This window comes from Mytilus trossulus, chromosome 2 (genome assembly GCF_036588685.1).
Source record: "Mytilus trossulus isolate FHL-02 chromosome 2, PNRI_Mtr1.1.1.hap1, whole genome shotgun sequence".
Taxonomy (NCBI): Eukaryota; Metazoa; Mollusca; class Bivalvia; order Mytilida; family Mytilidae; genus Mytilus; species Mytilus trossulus.
In genome coordinates, this window is record NC_086374.1 from 40062525 (window position 1) to 40076068 (window position 13544).

The 13544-nt window shown below is 32.4% G+C and overlaps 1 protein-coding gene across 1 annotated transcript; it reads left to right on the plus strand.

Annotated features, from left to right (window-relative positions):
- Window positions 1-475: 475 nt before the first annotated feature.
- LOC134707209 (aspartate aminotransferase-like) lies at window positions 476-12653 on the plus strand. Its single transcript, XM_063566791.1, has 12 exons — window positions 476-836; window positions 1639-1773; window positions 2397-2524; window positions 4727-4790; window positions 5435-5474; window positions 6895-6985; window positions 7279-7344; window positions 7836-7949; window positions 9235-9317; window positions 10678-10831; window positions 11318-11494; window positions 12452-12653. Exons 1-12 carry the CDS (start codon window positions 635-637, stop codon window positions 12506-12508), a joined length of 1311 nt encoding a protein of 436 aa, XP_063422861.1. The 5' UTR covers window positions 476-634; the 3' UTR covers window positions 12509-12653.
- Window positions 12654-13544: the final 891 nt, after the last annotated feature.

The window sequence follows — 13544 nt, forward strand, 5'->3', positions numbered from 1 at the left end:
GGCGTCGTAAACAGTCAGAGAAAAAAATGACCTTGTGCAATGTCAAACTATGATTATCGACAGATTGTAGTACATGTACTGTGTATAAGTACACAGTTTTTACATTTGTATCTGTAATATTCAAAACCATACATACTTAACCAAAAATGAACTAGTTCAATACATCGTTTTGATAATAAAGTGTCAATTCATTTATATCGAAATTCTCTCAGATTCTTTCGCAATGTTTAAAGCCGACAGAAAAAAACACAATAAAAGTCATGCTTAATTTTACTTGTTTGGAATTGAAGATCATTAAAACATTGCCGCATGGATCTAGTCATGTATTGAATCGAGCTGCAAACAAATCGATTTCCTTTCATTAGGTATCCACTATATGTTCTTTAGAACTGAATGTAGCTTATTCTGCATTACGCATTAATACTATGACAATATGCATCGTATCATGCAAAAGGTTTTTTTATGTTAAAAATAGATTGATATAGTGTGTACTTTTCAATAGATAGTCAAAGCTGAAATAACGAATCTTTTCTTAACTAAGATTTAAACCGTTCAAGTGTCAGATAAAGATTTGTGTGAATACATAGCACACTTTACAATCAATATAGTGACAAAAGAGGCGAAAGTGATAACAATGGACGATCTTGTACGACCCGACCTACAGAATTATTCTCCAGCGTCAAATCTGTCTTTAAATGAAGAAATTCAGAAAAGATTAGCTGCAGGAGAAACTATATACCACTTTGCTTTCGGTCAGTCACCATTTCCTGTCATTGAAACAGCGGTTGAGGCCCTAAAGGAGTATGCAGGAGAAAATGCTTATTTACCAGTTGCAGGTAAACAAATACTCACTTTTGGTATAACTTAATATGATATTGTTTTAAAAATGTTATAAAAACTCATATGATAACATATTTGTCTTGCATTGAGAGGCTTTATTTTAGCAGGTATACACATATATACTAGCATTGTGTTTATTCAATAAGTATGTGATCTTCTAATATCATTAGACTAATAAATACTATTTCGTTTTCTAATGCGCTTGTTAAAATTGTATCCAGTGAACGAGTACTTGTGAACGTAATGACCAACTCTTAGTTACAATTACACCCAGTTTATCAGGTTTTTATACCGTATACATATCAATTCACCTATCTTTGTCTTTTACACAAAAGTCAATAACTTTATCACGTTTAGGTTCATTACGTCCTTGTCATTAATCGGGCACACATACTAATCAAACAAAGATGGGTTTAATAAGAATTTATCAACTGGTATCCATAACAAAGTAAATACGTGTAGATATTTGAAAGTAAGATGAGTAACTAACATAGAAATATGGCGTGAAAAAAATTATAAAATATGAATATCCTGTATTTGCCAAACATTTTGAATGTACAATAGACCACACCAATCAACAAAAAACACTGTTCTGCTCCGGAGAGACGTGATAAGAAAGAATATAATGAAACAGGGCCAAAATAGCCCGCCGTGGCACAGCACATATAACTATGGTTACAGTAAAGTTCAAAACGGACCTAAAATAGGCCCAGAAATCCTTTTTTCGTATGTCATTTATAGTCCATTTTGTGGAAGCATAACAAAACGACTGGCAGGTTTCATGATTTTTCATTTCAGGAACATTGGAACTCCGTCAATCGATAGCAAAATTCCATAAACACTTCGAAGATTTAGATATTGACCCAGACAATATTATCGTTGCGCCTGGAAGTAAAGAACTAATATTTCTCCTGCTACAAATATTTAACGGAGGTAGGATAGTGATAGCTTGCTGTATATCATTAAACTGTTTACCATGTTTACGTAATGGAAGAACTATTTCACGTTAAAAGTGAAGAATGGTCTTTTTCTGACGTTTTTCTAATGATTTTTTTTGGCTAAAATCCATCTCAGTGAACTAAAGAGATTGGGTGACTGTCAACATGAAGCATGACAATTTGTTGATATGCAGATCTCTTTCTTTTAAATAATTGATTACATTTGTCACATGGATCATTAATTCCCAACAAATGAAGTTAAAATGACGATTTGTATCGAAACTAGATATCGCCTTGAAGAATGCATTTGAAGAAGACTTTTTTTTATAATTTTATTATCGTTCAGTCATACCAAATTAAAAAAAAATGGCAAACCTACAAAGTTTTATGATTCTTGATTACGCAAGATTTATTTTAAGTTTTTTAAAAACATTGTGTTACCTATTTGTTATGTGCAAATCTTTAATTTTAGATATTAATGTTATTTTAATGTAGAATGAATTTGTAGATACCAAAAACAAACAAAAAGAAATACAGAAATACAAAACGATCTGCACATTCATCATTAGCAATCAAAATTTAGAATCATAGAATTGTGTAATGATTTTATATTTATAGACGTATTGATAATATCGCCGTCTTGGACAACATACCATCCCCAAGCAAAACTGTCTTACCATAACCCAATCATTGTGAACACAACACTAGACAAAGAATGGAAGATAACGCCAGAGGATATCGAAAAGGTATCTGTAGATAAACAGTTTTGTGTAGAATATGAAACAACGTACATTAATTTGTTTGGGTCTCTAAACTAGTTAAATATTTGAAATTTTTTAATGAAAAAAAAAATAGAGTCAAATGTCAAGGCTGACGGGTGATTTAATGTACTCTGTATTAACTATCACGTGAATATTTCATGGAAATATGGATTTCCCCTCTCAAAATACATGAAATCGTTGAAATAATATTATGCCAATAAATAACAACTGATTAAATCAAAGATCATGTATCTGTTCCGGACCATATGAGTATCTGGACCATACGCGTATGGTCATGACCATATGCGTAATAATATACTCATATGGTCCGACCATACGCGTATGGTCCGACCGTACGCGTATGGTCGGACCATATGAGTATATACTCGTTTGGTTATAAACGGGCCAGACCATATGAGTATTTGGACCATACAGGTATTTTTTTCAATAATATGCATTAGAAAACTTTATAAAAAAAACAATGATTACTACATGCAATTGTATTATTTACAATTCAGATAACATAAAATATCGATGCTAAAGTTAGTTTTCATGGCTAAGTTACATTCTTGCATGTATGCGTAGGGTGACATTTACTTCCACATGGTACATGTACCATAGCTTTTCTTGGGGCCTGAGTCATTCCGATGTGTCTACGGTGATTTTAAAAACCTCTAAATCTCCAATATCGTAACATGACTGAAGTACATCATATCACCAGACAACTTTAAAAAATGAACTTTTGTCCTTGCCGTTGACGTCATTCATTTTTTTAAGCAAAACACGTATTTATATATAAGTATAAAAATTCTGAATTTTGCACTTCTAATGCTTATTATATTAAGTTTCAAAAGTGAGCAAATTATTAGACTCTTTATCCTGTCGACTTTTACGTCAGGTTATAGTAAAACAGTTGACTTCGTGTGTAACAGTTAATTAAAATATTTTTGAAAGTTATCTTCCCAGGTCGACATTTTGCCATTCACTCGTAATATTAAACATGATTTATTATCGGTAATGACAAAAAATGTGTTTACAATAGTTTAGACTAGTGATGAAATTTACTGCGTGACTTTTGGTAGTGTTTTTTTAATGACGTGACATCTAGAAGGGTTATATATGAAGAGTTAAGCATTTAAATGTACCTGTTAATTACCCCGACCATACGCGTACGGTCCGACCATACGCGTATGGTCGGACCATTGTAAATCGTGGATATGTTCCGGACCATATGAGTATTTGGACCATACGCGTATGGTCATGACCATATGAGTATATACCCATATGGTCATGACCATACGCGTATGGTCCAAATACTCATATGGTCCGGAACATATCCACGATTTACAAATAGTTAGGATAAAAACCGCAAATAGTAAGAAATCTAAATATAAGATATACAATGTTAATAACATTGCAGTTTAGACCACATAGATACGATATTTCAACTCTCGACACGGTAAATATAAAAACAAATAAAATGTCAAGTTGCCGAGTGTTTTCAATATTTAATATTTAGAAATCAAGTGACAACGTAGGGAAGTGTCTAAGTCACAATTTGTAAAGTAAACCATTATAGGTCAAAACACGGTCTTCAACACAGAGTCTTGGCTCACACCGACTAGCAATCTATCACGGGACCAAAAATTGACTAGACCCGAAGTGTAAAACCATTCGAACTGTTCATAAGCGACAAAATAACACAGGAAATTAACAGCTATTGGTCACCGTACGACCTTCAACAATGATCAAAGCCATAACCGCATAGTCAGCTTTAGAAGGCCCCGAAATCACTTCAAACAATTCAAACCATTCAAACAAGAAAACTAGCGGCCTAGTTTATGTACAAAAAATGAACAACGAAAAACAAATATGTAACACAACAACAAACGACAACCACTGAATTACAGGCTCCTGACTTGAACAGGCACATACATACAGAATGTGGCGAGTTAAACATGTTAGCGGGATCCCAACCCTCTCTTAACCTGGGACAGTGGTGTAGCAGTACAACATAAGAACGATCTACATAAATCAGTTGTAACGGTTTGACTCATCAGATAGAAACAAATAGATATACATATGATAAAATCATGTGGACGTGACTGGGTACTTGTACATCCCAACACCTTTAAAGCCAATACATGTGATCGTCAACTTAATTGTAATATTCTCTATCATTTTCAGGTCGTTAGAGAGAATGAAATCCACAAAAACAGAATAATCATTATGAATAATCCAGATAATCCATGTAAGTCAGCATCTTATTAGAGTATACAGCTAAACTTTAGACCTAATACGTGTAGCAATCATCCGATTTAAGTCTATATTTTTTTTTTATTCATAATATCCATCTGTGTAATATCAGATCGGCCATTAAATATATACAGCACTTTCATCTGAAGATTTTTTTTCATAAACTCAACCTTTTTTAAAATGTTTCGTTCAAATATTCAAATGGAAAGGAAGCTTTTTGATAAAACTGCAAAATTCATCTATTGCTTAAATTCTTGCTGCCAAATTTTCCAGAAATGCATTTCTCATTTAGGTTAATCGGCCTTTATCTCGTGTTCTATTTGTCTTTAGAAAACTCGTTCACAAATGGTTGATAACCGCGAATATTATTGTCACATTATACATATCATTTTCTTAAAATTCCTGTATGCATTTACACAAGAAACACACAAGTATAATTTTATAATTTTAGGGTCAACAAAAGTGCACATTCATTTTTTATTATCAATATCGCATGTGAAAAAAATCGTATTGTAAACCATCGTCATATTCTGGATACTAGTACACGAAATGCTACAAATAACGTAATGTTTGAATGGATATTAAACAAGAATGTGTTATTGATTTGGGTTTCATGTCATAAGAAATTTCGTATTTTAGCAGGAACCAGTTATACAAGAGAAGAACTTAAGAAATTAAGGTATGTATGTTTGAAAAAAAAGAGAAAGAAGGAACTAATGAACCGATTTAACAAAATATCCTTTATTTTGAAACATGAACTTTGAGGAAATTCCTTATTTTGATGCGTGTAAATCAAAAGACAGATGGATAAATTGAAGTCGGACAGATAGCTGTGGTTTATGTCTATTTACACAAAATTTTAAAATTCATCAGATTTTTGTGAATTTGCAAATAACCAACAGAAAGAGACACAGTTAATTTAAGGTATAGATATAGTAATGGCTTTTTACATCTCGTATACGGTATGGAGTTTGCTCATTATTGAAAGCCGTTCAGTGACCTATAATAGTTGCTTATTTTCTGAATCTCCTTAATTATAAATGTCACAGACTTTGTTAAAATTTTGTATTTAACTATGACTCGTTGAAATATAAATAACAAGAATTTATTCCAAGTATACGGATGGCCATCCGCACTATAATTTTCTATGTTCAGTGGACCGTGAAAATGGGGTTATTTGGCAATAAAATTGAAAAGATCATATCATACGGAACATGTGTACTAAGTTTCAAGTCGATTAGATTCAACTTCATCAAAAACTACCTCGACCAAAAACTTTAACCAGAAGCGGGAAAGACGGACGAACAGACAGACGAACGAACGGATGAACAGACGGACAAACGAACGGACGCACATACCAGAAAACATAATGCCCATATTTAGGGTACAATAAAAGAGATAATATTTTACAGTTATTATTCAACGAGCCAAAGTTGTATACCAAACTTTACCAACATTTGTGACAAATATATATAAGAAAATATGGTATGAGTGCTAATGAGACAACTCTCCATGCAAGTCACAATATGTAAAAGTGAACCATTAAAGGTCAAAGTGTGGTCTTTAACACGCCCCCTCAAACCCCGCTTTTACCCAGTCACACTCATTTACTTTTACTTGACCTTATGGTAAGGAAGTAGTAGATGGTCGTGATTGTTCATGTTTAGTTACAGAAGTAGGAATTTATTGGTACACGGGTACAAATAACAACCCTCTGGCAGCACTGCTGAATAAAACTTAAATTTTAAAGAGCAGTTGATTTCAGGGGGCCGATGCATTCGTACAGTTTCAGTAACAAAAGTTAGTGTTTCATTATTACTCTCAACTTTTATGTTTTAAGATTTTTCCATGAGAACAATATCGCATCATAATCTACATGATACTATTAAAGTATGCAGAGGTGGAATTGTCCAAAATGACGTGGATCAAGGATTTGTATAGTAAGACTATACAAATCCTTGCGTGGATGTAAGCAACTATAAAGTCAATAACTACTAATATAGTAAATTGTTTAATCTTATGATATGACACTATGAAACAAATAATTTAACCTCTTCATTAACTATTTTGACATCTGTTTTTATTAAATTTTATTACAGTGATTGTTTTCGTCTAAACAACATACTTGTGTTGAGTGATGAGATATACGGTCGACTTCATTATGATCAAGATCACACCTCCATTTTAAAGGTAAGAATTGACTGCTGTGACTAATGTGCGTTAACCTAATCTTACAAAGTTGTCATTTATTTGTCAAGTAGTGCCCTGTTAGCAGTTGTAAAGGTACAAGTCATTATTACTTTCAAAAGATCTACCTCACATACCTCTTTAGTCTGTTTTGGTTTCACTTGAATGTACTTTTTACGACTGCGCTGATGTTATTCTTTTGCACAAAACCGACAAGTATTTCTAATTGAAGTAAACAACAACAACAAAACTAATACATAATCTTGTGTAAAGCTTGAATATTGTTTATTTTTCAGTATTATCCTGAGGGTACAATATTAAGTACTGGGTTGTCTAAATGGGCCAGTGCTGGAGGATGGCGAGTAAGTTAACCAGTATATAAAAGTATGTATTCAAATCATAACGGATTACAATATATTTGTCAGGATAATCTGTCGATATTTTCGGAAAGCAAGGAACAAACTGCTTATTTTTATTCATACCATTTTTATAACAAAATGAAAGATTATTTGATGATTTGTAAATAAAGTTAATATACATTGTACATACCTGTTAGTAATGGCTATAAAGGTTGACAGCTTGACCTAGATCTAATTTTCTTTATATATTTACTTGTAAGGTTATGTTTTGATTCGTTGATACAAACAATAAATACAATTATCTTACACGAAAAAATATTAAAATATAGTTTCTGTTCTGATTGCAGCAATAAAGTTTCACAAAAGTAATTGAAAATGCTATTCCTCATAATTTGTATTCAGTACGGCATAGATTCCAGACACACATGTAGTAAGATGAACAATACCAAGTTACCATGTGAATACTATCATAATAGAATGTATGCCTTTCGTAGGTTGGTTACCATGTTTTCCCTACAGAGCTTTCATCCTTAAAGAAAGCTGTACGTAGTGCTGCCAGCCATACATACAGCTGCTGTCCAGCTCCAATGCAGTATGCTATTACAAAGGTATCATAACTACTTTTAAATTAGTATTGTTCGTAAATAATTAAGGTTTTAGTTGACTTATGTTCGTAAAACTGGCATATGAATTTACTTTTTTATAATGAATGATTTATAACAAAGAAAAGTAATTTGAACCGAGTTTAAAGGAATAATGTGTGCAGGAAAATAGTTTGTATCCGAAAGTTGCCGACAGTTTGTGGTTTGTTTTATAGACCTTCCAATTATGAAGATGATTAGTTTCCTAGAGTATCATTACATCAGAGTCAGTGTTTCGATTTATAACGTACATTTCTAAAACTCTACAATTCTCTTAGTCAGATATAAAACAGAAGATGTGGTATGATTGCCAATGAGACAACTATCAACAAGAGACCAAAATGACACAGACATCAACAACTATAGGTCACTGTACGGCAAAGCCCATACCACATAGTCAGCTATATAAGGCCCCGATAAGACAATGTAAAACAATTCAAACGGGAAAACTAACGGCCTTATTTATATAAAAAAAAATGAACGAAAAACAAATATGTAACACATAAGGAACGACAACCACTGAAATACAGGCTCCTGACTTGGGACAGGCACATACATGAATAATGTGGCGGGGTTAAACATGTTAGCGGGTTCACAACCCTCCCCTAACCTGGGACAGTGGTATAACAGTACAACATAAGAACGAACTATGAAAATCAGTTGAAAAAGGCTGAACTCATCAGATGGACAAAAAAAAGTGGACATGGCCGAGTACTTGTACATCCGGACACAAAAAGACGCAATGAACAGATCTGAGAGTATCCGTAGTTACAATGTATCTGACAGCTAGTTCAAAACCATTAACAAATAATAAAGAAATATTCATCTAAGTTGACTTCGGATTAATTTTTTTTTTTTTAGTGTACCTTATTCATATGACGCCCAACGTATCTACGTATTCCCTGGGATCCAAGTGTTAAGGTTTACGACTTCTTTTTAAACGTTAATACGAAACACGCGTTGAACGCACAAAACATATTTAGCATTATTTTCATTATCTTTTGAATAAATCTACCTTAACTAAGTATTAAAAAACATACATATTACCAATGTCCCTCCATCATAATATTCGACAGATTTCGGGAATTTACCAATATTTCATTTCGTTCGTTTTGGCTTTAAACAATTAAAAACTAGAGTATCATAAACCTGCTTTATAGGACTGAATGAGAAATCTAGTACATTTGAAAATCAATTTTTGTATTGTATTTTAGAGTACAACGAAGGGTCTTTCATTTATTTTAAATTTTAGATGTTTCAAGATCTTGATGCAATAGACAGTTACACGAAGCATTGTTCAAGGATTATGATGACAGTAGGGAACTATTGTCAAAGGTAATTAAAGCATTACATAGTAAGCTAGTTTGGCATGGAACTATATCAAAGCAAATTGTACAAGAAAATCAAATTTATTTTACAATAAAATATCAAGATTTAAAAAATATATTGAAAATAGAAATCTGAAGCATCATATTTTATTGTAATGGTCATGAGTGAAGACACTGGTAACTACAGAACGGACTATGTCTCTAAACGAGTTGGTAATTGACCTGTTGATGAAGTGTTACAATTTTAAGATAACTCTATGACGGCTGACAAACAAGAAGTAAAACGAAATTTGAACAACCCGACTTTCCCAACAACACCGGTTATGAATTCATGCATATTTCAGAAACAGTCTGCATATATTTTACATTGCTTTATTTTTAAATAAATAATATATAACTTGGTTGTAACAACTAAAAGTTAATCGTGTTAAAAGATCATTTAACATGATATTTTGCTATATGCTGAAACTTCATAGCGGTAAACCAAATCACGATATCACCTGTGAAACGGTAAAGGACTGACATTCATTAAACTTCTGCGAGACCTCAGTTTAATAATTTAGTACATTTATAACAATGACTCGAGTCTGTCTACCTTACCGCACCCCACATTACATATCAAAAAGTAACATAACAAAATGCACCGAACTCCAAGGAAAATTCAAAACCGTAAACTAGTAAAGTTTTAGACAGTTCTGCTGACAGTTCTACGGTAAGAACTGATTTGGTCAGTTCTACGACTAGAACTGATTTGGACACTTCTACATAGAAATGATTCTGACCGTTCTACTTAGAACTGTTCTAGATTGAACTGTTTTATGACAGATTGCTCAAACAGTTCAAATGAGAGGTCAGAAGTGATCTCCACTGTATTTTGGCAATAGCTAAAGCTCAAACACATCAAACAAATGCAAAACAAATGAAAAACAAATGCCATATTTAAACTTGGTACAGGCATTTAATTATGGAATGAGTAATGGAATGGACGAAAATTCACATTCAAATTATGCATTTACAACTAAAGAAACTCATCATAGATACTAGGACTAACTTTTATATTTACGTCAGGCGCGTGTTTCGTCTACAAAAGACTCATTAGTGACGCTCGAATCCAAAAATGTTAAAAAGGCCAAATAAACTACGAAGTTGGAGAGCATTGAGGACCAACATTCCTTAAAGTTTTGCCAAATACAGCAAGGTATCTAAGAAAATAAAATATCATGTTAAGGTGTAATCTCTGGCATTAATAAAATTGCCTATGAAATAATGTCAAAGTACTGGTAAACTTGGTTTCAACTGTTTACCATTAAGTTAAACTATAGTCTGGTTGATTTTATAGCATCTATTGACAATTAAAATTTTTCAAGGGAATTAACATCTGTTGGTGTGAGATGTGTCGTGCCTAAAAGTGGATACTACATATTTCCTGATTTTGAAATTATGAGAGCTATGTTGAACAAACGTGGAATTGCGACATGTGAACAGATGTGTAAAGCTATGACAGCCGAATGTTCCGTTGTGGTAAGTCCATTTGAATTCTCTACATAAATGCAGCCGGTTACTTTACAAAACAAGGTAATCTCTAACCTCATTGTCTGTCCTCATAAAATTGCTAATACAATCGCAATGATTATACATGTTTTAGTTTTAACCAACAAAAATACTTTTTATATTAAGTTTGGGATACTGACGCAGTTTTTTGTTTAAAGGGGAAGAAAATAACGAAGTGAAATAAAAGACCATAGACCAAAAAATTCGGAAAATGATGCACAAGAGAAGAAGAATGAATAGTCAAACAACTACACAAAATTGTCAATGATTTCGGGTTCTCCGATATTGTTAGCAGTTCTTGTAATTTCGGATTAGTTATTGTGCACTAATGGTAACTTAAGTGATACTCAAGTCAAGTTGTGTGTTCATTTTTCTTCACCTAATGTTATGTTTTTATTCTTGCTATTTTAAAATCATTAGCACCATTTAACAATACTTGTTTAAACGTTGATCTAGGTAATGGCTGGCGGTCCCGCTTTTCTGAGACCAGTCGAAGAGCTGACGACAAGACTTTGCTATGTACCATTTGATGGAAAAGGAGCGTTACATGCTAGTAGAAAATTAGGTCTGGACAAACCACTTTCGGAAACGTTTGTGCAAGAGTATTGCAAACCTGTTTATGATGGAATACAAGTAAGGATAAAGCACTGTTGCATCCTGTTGAATGCAGAAGTAATTCATTTTAATTGTTTAGATTTACAATGCCAAAAAGAATATCTGCGATAGTAATGTTCACATTGAAATTAAAAGATTTTCATTTTTCTTCAAATGTCGTCAGACACGCGAAATTGTTTCTTTTAAAATTGTAACACGATGATGACTGCTGTACCCATATTTTTACTATTTTATTTATTATGTCTGTTTAGTTCACGCATCATTGTAAATATATCGGAATTTGATAAGACTGTCGAACAAACTGAGAGCTGTTAATTAGCGCTAAAAAACAGGTTTAATCCACCATTTTCTACATTTGAAAATGCCTGTACCAAGTCAGAAATATGTCAGTTGTTGTCCATTCGTTTTTGATGTGTATTGTCAGTTAATTTTGCCATGTGACTAGGGACTTTCCGATTTGATTTCCCGCTGAGTTCAGTAATTTAGTGATTTTACTTTATTCTTTACCTCCTGAAAGCAAACATTTATTATAACAGAGCTACCATTTGGTAAATAATGAAAACAAAATTCAAACACGGGGTACACGTTTGAACAGGCAACAAAACATTGCATTAAATTCGACTGTCTAACAATTTTGTGTTTCTGAGGAACAGCTTTTCTTCCCATAGAAAATATGGTAAGTTCATGATGAAAGTACTTTTACATGGTAGTACGCTAGTGTATTAAGTCTCAAAAGTGTACAAATGTCTTAATTGTTAGATCCCCTATAGTACAAATTTAAAACTTAATAAACTGTCAACTGAACTAAAAAAGATTAATGAGTATGTTGGTTTACATTAATCACTTTTAAATTGCGATTGTCCTTTCTCACGCTTTGTACGTTAAATAAGAACTTGCATGTCTTTGATGAATTTTTCTATGTCCACGAAGACGCATGCTATTTACGTTAGTACTTTATAATATTTTTCTTTGTAGGCTTTAACGACCTGGGTTATGAAACATACTGAACAACAAGTAAACAATATACGATAATCCATTTCGTATTTCCTTTAAGTTATTCCGATTAAACATTGTTTCTGCTAGAAGAAGGATTAATCAAAACAATAACGAGATGTTTATATTTATATATTTGCTTTAGTTTACATTTGGAATTTATGAAATAAATATTCGAAGCGTTTTTATTGACACCCTCTACTTGATATTTGTACAAACGTCTCCGAAATTGGTGTGTCCAGACCTACTTTTCTACTAGCCTATAATGTACAAAATTCATTTCTACATTTGAAAATGCCTGTACCAAGTCAGGAATATGATAGTTGTTGTCCATTCGTTTGATGTGTTTTATCATTTGATTTTGCCATAAGATAAGGGACTTTCCGTTTTAAATTTTCCTTGGAGTTCAGTATTTTTGTGATTTTACTTTTAACTTTTAAGTCTCCTGCACATCAATTTGAAATTCTCAAGAGGGTATAATTCTTGAGGTGAAGGACACAATTATATTTATTTTCAAAACCGAGTGAAAAGGTCGAAGTTGTGGTCAGACAATGTCATATTCATGCATATTAAGATTGTTCATATTAGTCTAGTCATACCTAACAAGAACTCAGAACTTAATCCACAAATCAGATGCTGAAATGGGTTTGTGTGATATTAGCAGACAATAAAAAAATGAGACATACAATGTACACATTATGGTCCAATGATATATATTAGTATAGATTCAAGAAAAAGGTCATTGTTTATTTTTTTTTATTATCTTTGATCAGTATCTTTTTTATTATTCTTTAACAAATGTTATTATATTGGAACAATTTAAAAAAAAAATACCAACATGTACATGTAATATCAAAGCGATTTAAAAACAGTTATCTAACGATTTGTAGTTAGTATTTCATACAATTCATTCAAACATTCAATGTTAAAAATGATGCTCAGAACTTAGGTTTCAAAATAGTTATACAATATATATGAAATATGATTTAAACATACATGTCCTATAAATTATACATTCAGATATAAAATCACGAACGAAAGTACCGTAGGTTTTGTTAATGCCACAGACAGTAAA